Source organism: Centruroides sculpturatus, unplaced genomic scaffold (assembly GCF_000671375.1).
Source record: "Centruroides sculpturatus isolate CEXI.00-Female unplaced genomic scaffold, Cexi_2.0 scaffold189, whole genome shotgun sequence".
Lineage (NCBI taxonomy): Eukaryota > Metazoa > Arthropoda > Arachnida > Scorpiones > Buthidae > Centruroides > Centruroides sculpturatus.
The window spans coordinates 44,079-66,336 of NW_019384395.1; the positions used below are offsets into that span (position 1 = coordinate 44,079).

The 22,258-nt window shown below is 25.7% G+C and overlaps 1 protein-coding gene across 1 annotated transcript in view; it reads right to left on the reverse strand.

Moving 5' to 3' along the window:
* LOC111618348 (phosphatidate phosphatase LPIN1-like) overlaps window positions 1-22,258 on the reverse strand; it is a 42,136-nt gene that overhangs the window by 4,232 nt on the left and 15,646 nt on the right. The window contains exons 7-11 of the mRNA XM_023359843.1: window positions 20,578-20,647; window positions 18,729-18,926; window positions 17,676-17,819; window positions 15,899-16,024; window positions 7,415-7,581 (exon numbers count right to left, since the gene is read on the reverse strand). Of these exons, the coding sequence (XP_023215611.1) occupies window positions 7,415-7,581; window positions 15,899-16,024; window positions 17,676-17,819; window positions 18,729-18,926; window positions 20,578-20,647 (705 nt within the window). The remainder of the gene's footprint in view (window positions 1-7,414; window positions 7,582-15,898; window positions 16,025-17,675; window positions 17,820-18,728; window positions 18,927-20,577; window positions 20,648-22,258) is intronic.

A 22,258-nucleotide genomic window follows, 5' to 3' on the forward strand; every position in this document is an offset into this window, starting at 1 on the left:
ATTGAAATAACACAAAGTCTAAGATTTCATTACTACAAAAGAAAATTTCTCAAAACTAACCTGTTGTATACAAAACAAATTTGCAGAGAAATTGACATTAAATAATTAAAAATGAAAATTTAATTGACAGACAATATTATGAGCATTTAAGAACAATAGATGTTGATGAAAAAAATTTAGAATAATAATGAAGGAAGATTAATATGTAAATCTGAGTTGTCATTTTTACCCAATAGGGGGAAGGGTAGTAATAATCACACAATACTGTAATGTGAATTGTAATCACAACTGCTATATAGTGGATTATCAAGAGATTTTCTTATTAGATATTGTCGGCAAGTGCCTTTAAACTGGTGATATATAATTAAAATGTTTATAACAGGACTTAAATTATATTAATTTAGGCCTGTTTGTAATGTAATCCTCATAGTAATATGCAGTGTAGGTTGAAATAAATCTTTAATAGATCAGTCTATAAACTGATATTATATGTATACATTCATGGATTTTTAAAACTTTAAAACATATCTAAAATAATTTTTAAAATTTGTAGATTGTAATTAATGTCAATTTCTCTGCAAATTTGTTCTACAGCAAGTTAGTTTTGAAAAATTTTCTTTTGCAATGAAATCTTAGCCTTTTTGTGTTATTTCAATTGTATATAAAAATAATATTTTTTTGTTGTAATATCTATATCAGGGGTGGCCAACCTTTTGCATACCATGCGCCAATTTTTTGATAGACGAGTTCAGATGCGCAGTGGCGTACCGTGGGTGTTAGCCGCCCGGGGCGGAGAAAAATTTCGGCCACCCTTTAATCAGGTATTTCAATTTAAAAGATCAAAATTCAGTTGTGTGAAAAAAAAATTAATAAAAAATGCGGTGGTGGTGTAGTTACCCGTACAAAATAGTCCCGTTTGAGATTAGTGGCATACACGATTACGAATGTATCGTGTATTGTAGAAGCAAAGAAAAAAAAAAAAAAAGGTCAACAGGTAGCACTGTCATTTAGACGCCTGTGCACTGATCGAAAAATCGAAAACACTGTAATTTACTATGTGGAGAACACTCATTTTATCTGTAAAGTTGATTCCAATGAATTGTGCGACAAATGAACTTGCCAAGACAGACTATAAAAAATTAATTTTCTATGTAATATTCTTAATTGCAAAGAAGCCAAATCTGGCAATGTTGCTCAGAACTGACTAAAGCGCCACTTGTAATCGTCCAATGCGCCAAGTTTGGCGCATGCGCCACGGTTTGGCCACCCCTGATCTATATGTTTGGCTAATGAGTGTCTTTATTACTGGTATGCATTTTAGTACACAAGTTGCATTCTGATAATAGAAGTATGATTTTGATGTTACCAGTAGCAGTGTGATAGGTCTGTGTTATCTCTACTACAGTATTTTATAGCATTGTTGAAACTAATATCTAAAAGTTTCAATAAATTATTAGTATTCAGTTTAAAGATTTTTTGTACTGTATTTGTATAAATACAGTACAAAAATTTTGTACTGTATTAACTTTATAAATTTGTTATATTTTTTTTAGAAAACTACAGTTAAACACATCAATCAAAAGCCTTAAATTGTATTCAAGTAATGTTTAATTGGAAAAAAAAAATTTTCAATCTACAATTGGAGATCTTCAGGTCTGTACATTTAATGGTAGAATACAATTTAAGGCTTTTGATTAAAATGTTTATTATATCATGCCAGTTTACTAAGTGGCTTTTAACATTTTAAACTACACTTGAATGCTCCTACCAATAACAAAGTAACAGTAAAATGAACAAACTTAATTCAGATTAAGCAGTGTTTGGATTAATAAGGAGTACACTGTATAAATTTGACAGCAAATTAAAATTTCAAATGTATTGATATTTCAAAATGTTATGCCCTATTAGATTGCAAGCTAATGGAAACAATAAATTCACAGTTTTGAAGCCAATAAGAGAAGAGTTAATTTAAAAACATATTAATCTATGTGTGTTTAGAATGTAAGTCATTTGATTATTAATTAATTAATATTTGTGTAATGACAGGACAAAAAATCTGAATGAAAAATAAGCACAACACAACAGAGCACATAACTAACAACAAAGAATGCAGTAATAATTAAAACTAGCTTAACATTAGTTAGAAAAAAATTACATATCATTTAGATATTAATACTTAATATAAACTCTTAATACTTGAAAGTAGATTTTTCACTTTCATTTAAGGATCACAAAATCAAATATAACAACACTGAGAAGAAAGTAAATTATAAAGTATTTTCTATTTAGATAAAAAATAAAATTTAGAAAAATAATTATATACTAAAATTCAAAAACATGTAAAATTAAAAGCTAATATGAATGGACAAAAAGCAGCCAAACTGAATTTGTTAAAGTAAGACAAGACCTAATCTAAATTTAAGCAGTTAACTGGGAGAAAATCAACACTATAGGTCATGATTCAACAAATACTATTAACTTTCATTTATGTTTTAGGTTTCATTTCATCAATAAAACAAAAAAACTTATTTTCAATATTCAATCATAATAAATCTAATCCAATTAGCTGAATATTTAACCATTTAGTTCAAACACAAAAACAACAACAGACTTATATACTAGCATATATTTATTCAACAATTAAACTTAGTAACATGCAAAAAATCAGTATGCATCTTAACCACAAAAAACAATGCTGTCCTCCTCAACTTATTTTAATTTACAATTCTACAACTCACACCTAACACCATTAAAAATTTTACTGTACCTTCACCCTTATTTTTTCATAATAAAATCCACAATTAAAATACCCTAAGATTAACATATATAAACTATATCTTACATACAATTTTTCAAAATTTTTCACAAAATACATTCGTTTTTTGAAAAACAAATTTCATCAGAATCCTTTATTATAACTGCCCTGTTGTTGGTTGTGTTTAAACCAAATATTTCATTGATTATCTAAAATACAGAGGGCAGCATTTGATGTATGAATATATATACCATATGACTACTTGAATATTTGTTCACAATTTCTCAAGTATCTAACACTTCAAAGTATAAAGTAAAATTATTATGAATGCCTAGATTTTATTATTTAAAAAAAGACTAATATGAATAATAAAACATTTTATATTTGAAGAAAATATAGTTGAAAAAGGTTATTTATTGGTTTTGCTAAAAGAAATTGCATACATTTTCCTAAAAGGACTAAATGATAGAAAATTTTCTGTGTATTAAAAAGATATACAAGTCACTCGCACACAAACTATTACAGTGAAACTTCCATTAACAGACATTCCCAAATAGCAAACACTTCTACTTAATGGAATTTTTATAATGCCCAGACCCTTAAAATAGGTCATCTATAATATTTACCTCTAAATAGCAAACACTAAATAACTGATGTTGTCATCCATAACCTACCTTAAGAAAATACACAGCATTTATTTGGTGAAAGTTCAAAGATAATGTTACAAAGGCAATTTGCTGACCATGTTAAAGTGTAGGAAGATATTTAGTTTTCTTACATTTATGATGAAATTTATGATCTTAACAACTTTTTGGTGAATAAAGTAATTTTTAACAAATCATTCATTAAAAAAAGCAAAAATGTCTGATAAATTACACCTACTCAATAACTACAAAGTAGACAAACCACTGTATCGATTTTTATTAGTAACTTAGATCATAAATTATGTTATAAATCAAGAACACCAAATATATTTCTTACCCCTTGAAGTGGTTAGTAAATTGCCTTCATAACTTGACATTTGAACTCTTGTTGCCTAAACCAACCTTCATCCCTTCTGTTCATAATAACAGTTTGATTTTTCTATTTCATTACTTCCCCTCAGGTCGTTTTTGATGAATTAATAATTAATCAATGTTTACATTTTGTTGTAATTTTTATATTCCATTTAACTAAAGTATCCTATACAATCTGTTTACTATTTAGAATTCAATTAAAATGTGATTTTTACAGTAGAAAAGATAAATAATACTGTATATATATTTAGATTATATATGCCACATATAGATAGTTTTTGTTATTTTCACATTCCTAACACAAATTTTTGATGTTTTCATAATCCATCGTATTCTTCACTTTATAATGACCAAGTTAAAATACAATATGACCGCTGGCACGAACCTCCGAATAGTGGACAAACTTCTCGGTCCAATGGTATCTGCTATTTGGAGGTTATACTGTATATTGTTTATGTTAGTTTTTCCAAGCAGAAGCATAATATTAATGTAATGTAAGTAGAAATATGCATTATAATCATATTATTATTGAAAATGACACCAATTTGTGAACAATTTGAGAAAAATAAAATTAAAGAAAAAATGTATTCCATTAATTCTTTTCTTTGTATGTTTCTCTTTTTTGTTATTAATCAGATGAAAAAATACTTTTAAATTAAATAGTATTGAAAAACTTATAAATAAAAAGAAAAAATATTGAAATTTTTTTAATGATATCAATATAAATACTAAAAAAATATACCTTAGTCTGTTAATTTATTAATTCAAAGAAAAAAAATCAATCTTAATTATTTTAATTATTATTAAAATAATTTTACAATTTTCTGACTGAATCTCACAAAAAAAATTTGTCATATTTTTATATCTTATTTTACCTTCTGTAGTTATTGCATTTCTTTACAGGGCATTTCTTATAGGAATTTTATATCAATAGAGCATAAAAAACATAACATTTTACATTCTTTCTCTGATAATTTCACAAATTTTACAATAAAAAATATTGAAGAAATTAATCTTATATACTAAATAAATATTAATTTTACTTTTACCTTTAATATAAGTGCTGACTAAAGTTGCAAAGTTACAAATTAATCCCAGTGAAGTAAAATCTGCAATTTCTGTTATTTCTAGTGTTTTAATAAGTGAACGAAGTCTTTCTGAACAAAATCTAAACAAAAAATTTGAATGTATATGTTTAAATTTAATTTTATAAAAAGTTATGTTTATACAAGATAATCACTCTAAAAACATGAATATTCTTTTGAAATTAATAATTACTGTTACTACCATTTTCTACAGTTTAAAATATCTATTGAAAATATATAATATTTTAAAAATATTAATAAAAATGTATTAATCTATTAATATTAAAATTTATAAATAATCTATTCAAAATATTACTGAGTAGAGTTTAATTAATCCAACACCTATGAGACCAGAGTGGTGCTGATTACCCAGACATTTTTGTATTTTCATAAAATTTGATAAGTTATATGCAATTCTGAATGTTACAGACATTGCTGTGTATTTTGCACTAGCACTTGCTGTTGAATGCTTCTAATTTGTTTACACATGCTCTTTAATGAATCTGAAGAAGATATGCCTAACTATACTGTCTTAGGTCTAAAAAAAACATACAAAAATGTTAATGAACATATTATTGTACAAAATCAACATTAATAATGATTAATTTGCATAGAATATTTATTTTTCAGACATGTACAGTACTTATATATATATATTGATTCACAAAATTTACAATGCTCCAACAAGGGGACCTTATGGTCTCAAAAATTCAGTTTGGGATGAGACTTCGCAGGTTAACAGTATACTTCAAGGGTGTCCACCCAGAAGAATTGTAAAGCACACTAGCCAGAAGATTTCGAGAAAAAGGGCTCTAAAGTTTTAATCGCAGTTCATATACTGGTCGATTTTACNGCAAGAATTGGCATTTAGAGGGCAAAGGAAACCTATTGAACTTGTTTATTTATTAAGTATGTCAGATAAATAATCTATTAAAAATACATTTAAAGAAAGAATTAACTGATTGCCCCTGGAAGTCGGCTTCTTATAGAAACACAGCTTCCCTATCATCAAATGTCATGGCACACCCCTGAATAAATACTAGAAAAAAAGTTCAAAATACAATATGGCCACTGACATATACCTCTAATATACTATCATAAATATAAATAATATTTCCATAAATTGCTTCTACTTTACATTTTTTCTTTATCATTTCTTCATGAATTACTAATAGAAACACAGTATAAACCTGTTTATTGTACAAGTAACCACTTTGAAATGCATCTATACTGACTATACCATGTAACAATAACCAAACCACATTATCTTATAAGACTAAGTAATACGAAATTCTGATTTTGTTGACATATTAAAAAAGACATTTTTTAATTATTATTGTGTTTTTTTTTGACAAGTTAATTCTGATAATATGCATGATTACAATAAGTGGAATCAACTGTATTAAATAAGTTTTAAATCCTATTGAGCAACTACAGTATTCTAATTTTTTTGTATTAACTTGCATTTTTTGAACATCTATGGAAATGAAGAAAAAATTTAAATTTTGCATTCTTTCCTCACAATATCAATTATTATGTAAAAAAATCTGTAAATAAAAGCAGGTATTCTTTGTTTACATAACTAACAATAATAGTAAAAATAAATCTTTTGAAATTATTTTAGTTATTTATCAAATTTCTATTATAAATTATTTTTCTGAACCTATTAGTTAATACCTATTTGATTTCTGCATTATTGTAATTTTAAATATTAAAAGTATCATGTTTATTCTTTTTTTCATTTATAAATACTTTATACTTTGAGATCAAGAAGTTAATATCACATTATTAGTCTATATTTTTAATTAATGAAATCCTAAAACCTAAAAAATAATTTTCTGTAGAAAATATGAAAATCTTTTGTACAAATTTTTAAGTAAATTTTCAAATATGACATGTTTAAATAATTATAAACAGCAAAACTTTTGCAGTATTGTAGTTGTGAATTCATAATTTAAATTATCTTTTTCTAAGTTTATTTAAATAAATATTTAATACTACACATTTAGTCCAGACAGTCAAAAACAGAAAATGATATGATATCAAGCAAAGAAATAATTTATAAATATACAAGGTGACTCAGAAGTCAGTTAATCATTGAAAAGACTAAATTGCAATTAATTAGTTAAACTTAAAAAAACAAAAATACAATTTAATTGAATCATCATGTTTCTACCAATTTTGTAAAAGAGCAACGTTGTCCTAAATTCAGTCTACAAATTACATCCACAGGTTATTGGGAACACAATAAAAAATAGTTAATTGACTTTAGAACTATCCTATACATTTTTTATAAAACTATTACAAAATGATTGCTAAAAGTCAGTTATGTCAAATTTATAATATTTTCCTAAAAATATTAAAAGAAGATAGTTACAAAGCAAAAATTTTAAGCTTCAGCAATTAACAAAAAAAAAACAGTTTTTATCCAAATATATTTCTAAGTATTAGATAATTTTGTTTGTTAAAATGTAACAAAATTTCATTAGTTTAAGATTTAAAAGAAAATTATTAGATATTTATTTTTGAAAATTAGAATAAATTTTAATGTAACTTACTTGACTAGATCAAGTCGTCCTTTTGATGAATTACTTATAGCACCAGATGACTCAGCTGAATAACTTTGAACAGCAGTTGTGGAATTATAGTCTAATAAGATCTCTTTCTTCTCAGTTGACTGCTCTGCAGTTGTTTCTTGTTTTGTAGACTGTATGCTTGAATTTCTCTAAAAATTAAAGTTTTATCCATTTTATTAACTATTTATTAACTATCCATTTAACTATTTATTAACTAATTTTTAACATATTACAATGTTGTTTTATTTCTTAAAATTTGCTGTACTATATTAAATTTATTAATTTCATAGAAACAACAAAAAGTAACTTTAAATCTTAATTTAATTTACAGTTCATATCATTACATTATTTAAAAAGCTATTAATTAAAAACAGAAAATCAAGTTGGAAAGAAAATTTAATATTGGAATAAATGGTTAAAAACAAACATTCTATTTACAAAGTACAATGATTGAATAGGTTATCATCATCTAAATCAAAATGTTTAATATAAAAATACATGAAACATTCTTTCATTTAAAATTTGAAACGAAACAAAAAAAAATTTTTAACTTAGAAATTTCATGTTATATACACTGGTGTGCAAAAACTTAAGCAATGATCTTTTTTTGCTGTAACTCTGCTAGAAATCACCTGGGAGACAAAATTCCAAATACACACACAGTATTTTTGTACTTAACATTTTCTGGTTGCCATGCTGTTTCTGTGAACCAAGTTTTTACCGTATTTATACAATCACGCCATTTGAAAACAAAACTTCATGGTTTTCCTTATTAAACTGTGCTAATGATTGCCTTTTTTCTGTTTAATCTGATATATATTATGTAAGGATTCATTGATATAGTTTGGATTTTAGATATTTTCATTTGTTTACATTAAATTAAACAAAGAAAAGTTGATATTTTTTTATAATTGCATCATTTGAAATGTTTGCAATTGAATTTGATTAAATGATGTTATTTTTATTACATTGGATGTTTTCTAGCATTTGAAAAAAATTTATGATGATATGTCCAATAGAGATTTAGTTCTTGATTTCTTTTTTAGAACTCCATTCTGCTTCATCAGAGTAGCACTCCACAGAAAATAAATTATGTATAGGGTTCAATGTTTTTTATGTAATTTTTGTATAATCAGATAATAAATATTTACTTTTTGTCAAATGCAAGTATTAGTACATGAAAACTATTGTACATTTTTTAAATTTTAATTTAATGTTTGTTCTTTGTATGAATATCAATTGTGTTGCCATTTATGTTTATTACTACATAAACTTATATTAAATATACTGTAGGATAAAACAACTTAACTTTTAATTAATTAATTAAATCAAATGACAATTATTAATATAAACCAGATTTTTATGTAAATATTTTAGTTAATATTATTAGTTATTTAAAATATTTATAAAAAAGTATTAACATATAAAATAAATAAAAAATTATTAGTTGNTTTTAAATATTTTTCAAAAATTACGTTTTTTTATTGCGATTTCCGACCCCCCGACTTAATTAAACGTATATATAATAAAATATATTAATTTAAAAAAATTAAAAAACTATTGGAGGTCGTTTTTGACATCAGAAACTAGCTTTAAATAACTTTATCGAAGTAAAATCCGTGCACTACTACTTTAGAACGATGAATGAAATTTGATAAAAAAACTCCCATTAAAAAACAATTAAGAGTTAATCGTGCGTCATTAAAGGTATATTAAAATCGCGATAAAATATTTTCGCGCGGGAAAAAATTTTTGAAAAAATTTGGAGACTTAAAAAACATCCAAAAAAAACAAAAGTTTTTTCGGAGGGCCCAAATGCCCGAGTTTTATGTAACGCTATGGAACTTGCCCGAGTTATCTCGGGTTTTAAAGATTGCAGCATTACTTCTTGCCGCCTGCAGATGGCTGTGATTGATCATCTATATTCAGCAAACGAAATCAACAACGCAGTTAAGGAGACAAATTCCCTGACTTTTTGACAATTTTCGACAAATTCCCTGACTTTGACAATTTTTGACAAATTCCCTGACTTTTTCAAAAAATAATGAAAATCCCTGACTTTCCCTGTATATATGGCAATTGTTTAACAAGTGAAATTTTAATGAGTAAATTTGATTGTTATATAATAGAATCAAATTTGCCCATTAACATTTATGTACACAGTATAACTTGGGTTTTGCAACACACACTTAGGACTGAACTTTCTCCACTTAAGACAGACTTGTTAAAAACTGCCATAACACAACACCTGCTGATATTTTAAATAATTGTTATATTTTGTTTATAATTTTGTTCGTGAATTTGTAATGTTTCACCAGTTTTTGTTTTGAAGAAATTGTGATGATAGAATTATCTAAAAATTTGCAAAAAGTTATAAGATATTTTAATGCAGCAATTAATACAATTTGGCACTAAGAGAATAATTATTTTAAAATAATTATCACACTGTGTAATATTAAAACATTGACATAAATTTTTATAATGCTTTATATTTATATATATCACAAATCATATCAATATTAGCCTTGTGTAATTTAAGTACTGTATTTACTCGAATGTAAGGCAATCTTGCGTATAGGATGAAGTGTGACTTTAAAGTTCAAAATAAAATAACAAATAAAATAGCAAATGCATGTAAATACACATTGTCCCACAAAAATTACTGGCATTTTAAACTTCAAAGAAAAACCTTGTAAAATCAACAACCTAATTTTTTCATGTAAAGCTGGACAATCAGGAACCTTTTTTTTTTTTTGCCAATTCTTAACAGTCTAATTCACTCTGTCAATTACACTTATGAGTTTCTTCGAATTTCCAAATAATCATCTGTTTTCACTTGGGAATGGATTAAAAAACTTATAATCGGGCTCCCATGTAATTTTGGAATTCAATTCAAAAGCTTTGCTTTTCCTATTGCTATTCACCTTTACTCCTGGCAATACACAAGAATAATTTAAATGCCCCAGATAAAATACTTTTGTTTTTAAACACCAGAAGGTGAGAATCCAATAAAATATGCAAATACATAGTTTATAAAAATTATACAAAATGCAAAGAATCCTTTGCTTGCACATACAGGACAACCTAGGTTTTTGAAGCATTGAAGCATAGTGAAAAATGGAAAAAAATCCTCGTCTTATATGCGAGTAAATATGATATTCATTTTCATTAACAGGAAGAATTATTTTCCATTAAGAAAATAATGCAAAGATTATTTATCTTTCCATTTAATTGATATACATTGTGGTNATTTCTATTTAATGCAAAAATTTATTTTCTATTTTATCACTATCGATGTAACCAGAAATGATAAAACCACTGAAAATTACGGTAGACTAATTTTTTGTGTGTCTAATACCTAAATTGATCTAAGTTTTTATCAACTAAATAAAAAATTATTAGTTGTCAACATATGAAATCAGGCAATTATATTATCTATCCAAAACTATGAACATAGAAATTACAAGAAAACATGTTTAAACAATGGTAAATAAAGGAACCTAAGGCATACGTTCGTGAACCTCGGGAGAATGGAATAAATCAAAGCCTTTTGTTTATTGTAGTCTTTTACTGTAGTATTGACTGTAGTATCACATTGTAGTATTGATTGCAACAAACCCATTTTGCATGCCAGTGTATATAACATGTTTATAAACAAAAAAAATGTATTAAACACAAAAATAATCCATTATAAAATATTATGAACTTTGTTTGCTTATACTTTTGTTTATTTAATAGCATTTAATAGCAAACATTTGTTTGCTATTAAATGTTTACTACTGGACTTGTAAGGTTTTTATATGCTTTCCAGTATTCATGTTAGAAGATTTTTAAATTTAAGATATTATAATGAAATACTATTATTCAAAGAATGAAGTTATTTAAAGTTTTCTATACACCTTAATATATGTAGACATACATAGAAAAACTTAATTTTAGCAAACATCTGTACTTAATAAAACAAATTGTATTGATTTCTTACTTGTATATTATGGGAGATCTATTAAAATATATATTTTTAAAAATATATAAAATAATTTTAAAACCTTCAAGAGAGAAGTATTGATATTCTTTCAACTTAAACACTGCCTTCATATTAATGATGCTAACAAAATGGACAAAAATTTCTGATCCTTCCTAGTCACTAATTCTGTCAGTACAATTACATTTTAAATGATATCCATGGGAAAACATCATCATCTCTATCTTTGTTGCCATAATTTCATAAACTGAATGAATACCATTAAACTTGTTAAATGAAGTTTTCTTATTTCTGTTTTTAGACAATACTCCAAGTCTCTCTGCATAAAAACATTGTACATTAATGCCAGCATTTCTCTCTTGCAAATGAAAGTAAGGCATTAAGAAACACAAGAGAAATTTTGAGTAAGAAACAACAACAAAATGAAAATTAATGAAATAAATCACACGGTGGATAAATTGGCAAATTTCTGCTTAAGAAGCTTATATAACATAATTGGTAATGTCACATGCCTAGCTTGCAGTAGCAATGGTTTTGAGTCTCACTACAAGACATGATTAATTTAGAGAGAACTTGATCTGTGTTAACTTCTATTTTGTGCTAATTCATNTGGCTGTATATTTTTAAATATTTTTCAAAAATTACGTTTTTTTATTGCGATTTCCGACCCCCCGACTTAATTAAACGTATATATAATAAAATATATTAATTTAAAAAAATTAAAAAACTATTGGAGGTCGTTTTTGACATCAGAAACTAGCTTTAAATAACTTTATCGAAGTAAAATCCGTGCACTACTACTTTAGAACGATGAATGAAATTTGATAAAAAAACTCCCATTAAAAAACAATTAAGAGTTAATCGTGCGTCATTAAAGGTATATTAAAATCGCGATAAAATATTTTCGCGCGGGAAAAAATTTTTGAAAAAATTTGGAGACTTAAAAAACATCCAAAAAAAACAAAAGTTTTTTCGGAGGGCCCAAATGCCCGAGTTTTATGTAACGCTATGGAACTTGCCCGAGTTATCTCGGGTTTTAAAGATTGCAGCATTACTTCTTGCCGCCTGCAGATGGCTGTGATTGATCATCTATATTCAGCAAACGAAATCAACAACGCAGTTAAGGAGACAAATTCCCTGACTTTTTGACAATTTTCGACAAATTCCCTGACTTTGACAATTTTTGACAAATTCCCTGACTTTTTCAAAAAATAATGAAAATCCCTGACTTTCCCTGTATATATGGCAATTGTTTAACAAGTGAAATTTTAATGAGTAAATTTGATTGTTATATAATAGAATCAAATTTGCCCATTAACATTTATGTACACAGTATAACTTGGGTTTTGCAACACACACTTAGGACTGAACTTTCTCCACTTAAGACAGACTTGTTAAAAACTGCCATAACACAACACCTGCTGATATTTTAAATAATTGTTATATTTTGTTTATAATTTTGTTCGTGAATTTGTAATGTTTCACCAGTTTTTGTTTTGAAGAAATTGTGATGATAGAATTATCTAAAAATTTGCAAAAAGTTATAAGATATTTTAATGCAGCAATTAATACAATTTGGCACTAAGAGAATAATTATTTTAAAATAATTATCACACTGTGAAATATTAAAATATTGACATAAATTTTTATAATGCTTTATATTTATATATCACAAATATCAATATTAGCCTTGTGTAATTTAAGTACTGTATTTACTCGAATGTAAGGCAATCTTGCGTATAGGATGAAGTGTGACTTTAAAGTTCAAAATAAAATAACAAATAAAATAGCAAATGCATGTAAATACACATTGTCCCTCAAAAATTACTGGCATTTTAAACTTCAAAGAAAAACCTTGTAAAATCAACAACCTAATTTTTTCATGTAAAGCTGGACAATCAGGAACCTTTTTTTTTTTTGCCAATTCTTAACAGTCTAATTCACTCTGTCAATTACACTTATGAGTTTCTTCGAATTTCCAAATAATCATCTGTTTTCACGTGGGAATGAATTAAAAAACTTATAATCAGGCTCCCGTGTAATTTTGGAATTCAATTCAAAAGCTTTGCTTTTCCTATTGCTATTCACCTTTACTCCTGGCAATACACAAGAATAATTCAAATGCCCCAGATAAAATACTTTTGTTTTTAAACATAAGGTGAGAATCCGATAAAATATGCAAATACATAGTTTACAAAAATTATACAAAATGCAAAGAATCCTTTGCTTGCGCATATAGGACAACTTAGGTTTTTGAAGCAGTGAAAAATGGAAAAAAATCCTCGTCTTATATGCAAGTAAATATGGTATTCATTTTCATTAACAGGAAAAATTATTTTCCATTAAGAAAATAATGCAAAGATTATTTATCTTTCCATTTAATTGATATGCATTGTGGTACACAACAATCTTTACAGCATTTTCTGCCATTCTGGATTTTTAGTACACAAGGAAAAAAAATCAGACTAAATTAAATAATGATTTAATTAATAATTAAACTGATAAATAGTTATTTAATTTAAGATTTCATCCAGTAATGTTTGTTTAACTCATTAAACATTTAATTATCATATGATTACATCAAAAGTGTTTTCTTGAATATCTTAAAGCAATATAACAATCTTACAGCTACATAATATAACAATTTGCAATTCCAGTCAAATCCACACTCTCTGGTGGCAAAACTTTAATTAGGACAAATAACAAAAATCCAGCAACGAGTTGCTTAACTTTCCTGGCTCAACAATTAAAATAATGTGTGGGTCCCATCTGTTATATTTTTTGAAAAACTTTTTATAATTTTAATTATTATAAAATTGCAAAAAGCTTAATTTTGAGAATAGAAAAGGGTTTTATAAAAACGATTATAAATGCTAATGAGTTAAATTGTAATTAAGTCTGACCCTACTTGAGATTCAACACACAACCCTATTTAACTCCCCCACCCCTTCAACCACCAAAATTTAATAGCATCAATCCCCTAATACACATACCATTGCAAATTTCAGAAATTTTTGACAAAAAGCACAAAAGTCACTATGCTTCAAAGAGGGTGAACAAAATCGTGCCCCTCCCCACACAAAAAAAAATCCCAAATATTTTTGCATTTCTTGACATTTCTAGATCCCAGAGTCCAAAAATGTAAAAATCTTGAGGGGAGGTCATTTTTTACTGATCACTATATTTTCCCTCTGTTGTATATAATAGAGCCAGGAAGTAAAAAGACAAGTAACTTGTATTCTAAAAAATCAAAATGGCAGAAAATGCTCTAAAGATTATTGATACATTGTGGGGTACCACAATGTACATCAATTAAATGGAAAGATAATTTATCTTTGCATTATTTCTATAATAAAAATAATTCTTCCTGTTAATGAAAACAAACACTTAAAATCCTATCAATACAAGACTTGTATAACTTAAGTTAAATTTTTATAATGCTGTACATATATGTCAACATTTTAATTATGCACTGTGATAATTTTTTTAAACTAAATTATTTCAAAGACTAAATACTTTCAATATCAGTGCAACTTAATACATTCAAAATTCATATCAAATTCTAAATAAAAGCAACTTAGTTTAAGTTGATAGTTTGGTTTCTATAAAATCTTGTATTGTATAAAATGTTACATGTGACTAAATACCAATGCAAAGAGGATTCCATTCAAGTACTAACAAATTTGTCATATTTTCAGAAATGAAATATCTTGCAGCAATAGCAGTTCTAATTATTTTATTTCTTTGTGATGTAGACTGTTGCATCATTCAGATTTAACCTTTCAGCAATATGTAATAAGTTTTACACAATCCAAAATTTTCTCTCTGATTCTACAGAAATGAAATCTCTTAAGTGTCTTTTTTTTTCATTAGACATAATTTAGAATTCAGCTTCAATTCATAAAAAATTATTATAGTACAATTTGAAAATTCCCCAAAAAATTATTGTCATTACATGAAAACCAAAATAACTTTAAATTTATTAATCTTAAAAGTCACAATATTTAGTGGTCTCAAGAATAACTTCATTAGCATAAACTAACACAGGAATCATTCCAACAAAAAAAAATTGTTGGACAATCAATGTTTTATAACAGTCAGCATAAACAGTAGAAATTAAAAAAATAAAACATGTCAAATTACATTTAAGTTAATACAGTCAGCCCCCTATAACACTGTTGATTTTTACATTTTATATGAACTCCGTGTTGTACGAATCACTTAGATTTTACAAATACGTGTGCTGGGCTGAAACGGCTCATGTATTTGTATAATCTAAGTGACTCATACAACATGAAATTCATATAAAACGGAATTATCAACAGTGTTATGGGGGGGGTCGACTGTACTACAGCAAGACTTTTCCTACATGAAACTGTATAAACAAATTGCATTACTGTATATATATTTAGATCATGTAACGTAAATATTATTATTTCTAGATGATACAGATGTATATATATAAGAAGTGCAAACATAGTTACCTCTGAGATATCATCAGGTTTTTTTGTTTCAGTTTCTTGACTAGTACGCCTCCAATTCCACCAAGAGTAACTTTTAGTTTTCTTCTTTTTTGGCATATGAGCATCTATCAATTGACTAATTATTTTCTGAAAGATAATTTACAGAAATGATTTGATAAAATAATAAAATTTAATACCAATCCTTACTGAATACACAAAAATAAATAAAATATTATATACAAATCCCAAGTCTACTCAGAGAAAAATTGAAACAACAACAACAACGTTTTGGTCTCTAGTGGAATCTAAATCATTTGGCAATATGCTAAAATGATGAGAAAATCATTAGAAATATAATAGTGCTTATTCTAGCCTCTAACGGGATAAAATAAATGAAAATACAGATTTAAATCTATAATAATAATAATAATAAAACAACAACAATCTAAATCTTATTGAAAATGAATACAAACTTTTCAGTCCTGCAAAAATTGCAATAAAAACAATTAAAAATGTTATTTACTGAATGGTTAAGTCCTAAGATCATGTTATGCCAAAGTTTATAAAAACATTGTAAAAAATCTGTGGACAGAGATTTCGGATACCAACAATGACAATTGAAAAACATAAAATTCTACATCTTGTGAAACAGATTTCAGATTATGATGATGATGGATGTAAATGACAACAGAATGAGTAACAGAAAACTGATGACCATGGCAACCAAATCTGTACTGATAATGACATTATCAAAATCAAATAGTAAAGAGGGAAAACAAATTATTAAGAAACCAAAATCACCTACAGAAGGTGCTAGTGCATTAAAAATAGCATGTCTTTACATCAAACAGCATGTCATTCACACAACAGATGTAATGTGCATATGGGACAATACTGCATCACCACCACATTTTACTTCTGACAAGTTGACTGATTTTGTAAAATTAAATACCTAAGTAAATTAAAATGTTTAAACATTGTACAATTTTATTTTAGCATTTTGATGGTTACTAAGTACTTAAAACCCACTTAGAAAAGCTACTAATATAGTTTATTGTATTATACAGTAGTAATAAAATTAATGTATGTATTTATATTGCATGATGTAATTATGATTTTATTTCAAAGTTTCATATTTCTTTCATGCTTAATTTTCTATTTTATAAAATTAATATCAATACAATCATTTAATATATTTTAGTACTTATTAAACAGTTGTGGTTAATTATTTGTGGTTATTCATCAAAATAATTTTAGCAGTTAGACCTATACCTCTTAGAAAGTGTAAACTTAAGTTTTGTTTGTTCCCTTAATTTTTCAAAATGGCAATGAAATAAATTTGATATCCAGCAAGTAAATTTCAGATTATTAATTTTAACCTGGATTGAAGAAATTTAATCATTATATGAAACAATATAAAATAAATTCATTAAACAAAAAAAAAAAAAATATGTATAAAACTGAATTGCTTGTTTTTAATATTTATATATTAAAACAAAAATCTTTAATTCTTGATTAAAAAATTTAAATTGATTTGAGTAGGTATTTTGATTTGAGTAGGTATTTTTCAAAATACCTACTCAAATCAAGATAAGATGGGTTTAAGATATACAAAAAGAATTGAAAAACTAAATTTAGTTACAAATTTTAAAGTCATATCTCAATAAAAAATTAAATTTTCAAAATATTTTCTAATAAAATAATTTTTTAGTTAAAATAAAATTTAAAATTTATTTTTAATAAATAAAAACAAAATTTTAACATAATTTAGATTATTTTAATATGAATTATTTCTTACCTCAGGCAAAGGTCTTTGAAACATAGCTAAAGATAACAACATTGGTGCAGCTGTTTGCCAATTGTAATATCTAAAATTGTAATATATATTATTCTCTATTTTGCATTTTAAAAATTTTAAATAAAAAAAAAGGGGTTTGTAGAAAAATAATTAAGTTAAAATGTTTTTGCTAAAATTTTTAAATTACATTTGCATGTTTAAAACTTAAAAAGTTTCTTCAAAAACTTATAAAGCAGAATCCCTGTTAACCTCTGTTAAATGGGTTAAGACCGTTAACAGAGGTTCCATATTGTCTGAACTACAGAAGAATGTTTTGTCAAGAAAAGACGAGAAAATAGTGCAGTATAGTTTGTTCCACAAATTATGTCCAAACAATACACAAAAGTCAAAAGGTGCTCTAGAAATTTTAAGAATTTATCCTAGTAATTTTTCATTTTTTAAAAATTTTATATTGTAAGCAAAAATTTCAATTGTAATCATAGGTTTACATTTGATTTAAAGTACAACTTTTAACTTTTTCATTAGGTAATGTAAAAGATTAAGTAAGTGTTATGGTTAAGTTTATCTAATAATTTACCAATATATCCAAATTTAATTATTAAAGATACTCTAGGGATCTATATTATCATAGATAATCAGGACTACTATATTATGGATATTATTGATTTATATTCTTATTAATGTACACTAATATTATTGGCGCTAACCCTAATGAGAATTAAGGTTCAATTGAACTTTATTGGAATGTACACTAACTTTATATTCTTAAATGAAAAAGCTAGAGACATAAATATATTAAAACAACATAAATTTAATATTTATTTTGTTATGATATTTAACAGACAAAAACAAATTCAGTGTTAACTATGAAAATGAAATTAAAAATCATATTGAAATATTTTTACTAATTCATTTTTATATATATAAAATGTGAAATATGAATGTTTATATATGTGTACAGTGGTACCTCAGGATACGAAATTAATCCGTTCCGAAACTGAGATTGTATCATGAAAGTGTCGTAAGGTGAATCATTTTTTCCCATATGATTACATCATGTAACGTAAATATTATTATTTCTAGATGATACAGATGTATATATATAAGAAGTGCAAACATAGTTACCTCTGAGATATCATCAGGTTTTTTTGTTTCAGTTTCTTGACTAGTACGCCTCCAATTCCACCAAGAGTAACTTTTAGTTTTCTTCTTTTTTGGCATATGAGCATCTATCAATTGACTAATTATTTTCTGAAAGATAATTTACAGAAATGATTTGATAAAATAATAAAATTTAATACCAATCCTTACTGAATACACAAAAATAAATAAAATATTATATACAAATCCCAAGTCTACTCAGAGAAAAATTGAAACAACAACAACAACGTTTTGGTCTCTAGTGGAATCTAAATCATTTGGCAATATGCTAAAATGATGAGAAAATCATTAGAAATATAATAGTGCTTATTCTAGCCTCTAACGGGATAAAATAAATGAAAATACAGATTTAAATCTATAATAATAATAATAATAAAACAACAACAATCTAAATCTTATTGAAAATGAATACAAACTTTTCAGTCCTGCAAAAATTGCAATAAAAACAATTAAAAATGTTATTTACTGAATGGTTAAGTCCTAAGATCATGTTATGCCAAAGTTTATAAAAACATTGTAAAAAATCTGTGGACAGAGATTTCGGATACCAACAATGACAATTGAAAAACATAAAATTCTACATCTTGTGAAACAGATTTCAGATTATGATGATGATGGATGTAAATGACAACAGAATGAGTAACAGAAAACTGATGACCATGGCAACCAAATCTGTACTGATAATGACATTATCAAAATCAAATAGTAAAGAGGGAAAACAAATTATTAAGAAACCAAAATCACCTACAGAAGGTGCTAGTGCATTAAAAATAGCATGTCTTTACATCAAACAGCATGTCATTCACACAACAGATGTAATGTGCATATGGGACAATACTGCATCACCACCACATTTTACTTCTGACAAGTTGACTGATTTTGTAAAATTAAATACCTAAGTAAATTAAAATGTTTAAACATTGTACAATTTTATTTTAGCATTTTGATGGTTACTAAGTACTTAAAACCCACTTAGAAAAGCTACTAATACAATTTATTGTATTATACAGTAGTAATAAAATTAATGTATGTATTTATATTGCATGATGTAATTATGATTTTATTTCAAAGTTTCATATTTCTTTCATGCTTAATTTTCTATTTTATAAAATTAATATCAATACAATCATTTAATATATTTTAGTACTTATTAAACAGTTGTGGTTAATTATTTGTGGTTATTCATCAAAATAATTTTAGCAGTTAGACCTATACCTCTTAGAAAGTGTAAACTTAAGTTTTGTTTGTTCCCTTAATTTTTCAAAATGGCAATGAAATAAATTTGATATCCAGCAAGTAAATTTCAGATTATTAATTTTAACCTGGATTGAAGAAATTTAATCATTATATGAAACAATATAAAATAAATTCATTAAACAAAAAAAAAAAAAATATGTATAAAACTGAATTGCTTGTTTTTAATATTTATATATTAAAACAAAAATCTTTAATTCTTGATTAAAAAATTTAAATTGATTTGAGTAGGTATTTTGATTTGAGTAGGTATTTTTCAAAATACCTACTCAAATCAAGATAAGATGGGTTTAAGATATACAAAAAGAATTGAAAAACTAAATTTAGTTACAAATTTTAAAGTCATATCTCAATAAAAAATTAAATTTTCAAAATATTTTCTAATAAAATAATTTTTTAGTTAAAATAAAATTTAAAATTTATTTTTAATAAATAAAAACAAAATTTTAACATAATTTAGATTATTTTAATATGAATTATTTCTTACCTCAGGCAAAGGTCTTTGAAACATAGCTAAAGATAACAACATTGGTGCAGCTGTTTGCCAATTGTAATATCTAAAATTGTAATATATATTATTCTCTATTTTGCATTTTAAAAATTTTAAATAAAAAAAAAGTGGTTTGTAGAAAAATAATTAAGTTAAAATGTTTTTGCTAAAATTTTTAAATTACATTTGCATGTTTAAAACTTAAAAAGTTTCTTCAAAAACTTATAAAGCAGAATCCCTGTTAACCTCTGTTAAATGGGTTAAGACCATTAACAGAGGTTCCATATTGTCTGAACTACAGAAGAATGTTTTGTCAAGAAAAGACGAGAAAATAGTGCAGTATAGTTTGTTCCACAAATTATGTCCAAACAATACACAAAAGTCAAAAGGTGCTCTAGAAATTTTAAGAATTTATCCTAGTAATTTTTCATTTTTTAAAAATTTTATATTGTAAGCAAAAATTTCAATTGTAATCATAGGTTTACATTTGATTTAAAGTACAACTTTTAACTTTTTCATTAGGTAATGTAAAAGATTAAGTAAGTGTTATGGTTAAGTTTATCTAATAATTTACCAATATATCCAAATTTAATTATTAAAGATACTCTAGGGATCTATATTATCATAGATAATCAGGACTACTATATTATGGATATTATTGATTTATATTCTTATTAATGTACACTAATATTATTGGCGCTAACCCTAATGAGAATTAAGGTTCAATTGAACTTTATTGGAATGTACACTAACTTTATATTCTTAAATGAAAAAGCTAGAGACATAAATATATTAAAACAACATAAATTTAATATTTATTTTGTTATGATATTTAACAGACAAAAACAAATTCAGTGTTAACTATGAAAATGAAATTAAAAATCATATTGAAATATTTTTACTAATTCATTTTTATATATATAAAATGTGAAATATGAATGTTTATATATGTGTACAGTGGTACCTCAGGATACGAAATTAATCCGTTCCGAAACTGAGATTGTATCATGAAAGTGTCGTAAGGTGAATCATTTTTTCCCATATGATTACATGTAAAACCAAATAATTTGTTCCAACACGAAAAACACACTCAAATTAAAGCTAAGTAGTACATTAAAAAATAATAATAACTTTAGTAAGGAAAACACTGAAAAATGCATTTTGTAGTTGTAAATGTATAAATAACCATAATAGAATAATAAATTGATTAAAAAAATGTAGTTTTATTTCCACTTTACCTTTGAGGATAGATGACAGTGGAGGTGTAAACTGGTGGCAGAAGAGAGGGAGAAGGGAAATGATACTAAAACTTAACTTACATAACATAATGCAACAATAACTTAAAAATAACTTAGAAAACATTTTAAAAAAATTAGTGTTGTTTTATATATATATTTTTTTTAATTTTTATTCACTGCTTTTTGCTTTATTTCCTTCACTTCCACTAGCACTTTCACTGGATAGAGGTCGCTTGGTAAAATATCTATCCAAAGAGGTTTGGCTTTGCCTACTTTTTAAAATGTTTCTAAAATGACTTAGGCAAATGTCATTACTCCAAGAAGCAATACAGCCAGTGTAAACCTTGTCAGGATGTTTCTTTTCAATAAAATCAGTCACTTTCTGATAATACCTCAAGATTTCCTTTATCGAGCGAGATCCTTCCACGATGAAGCAAACA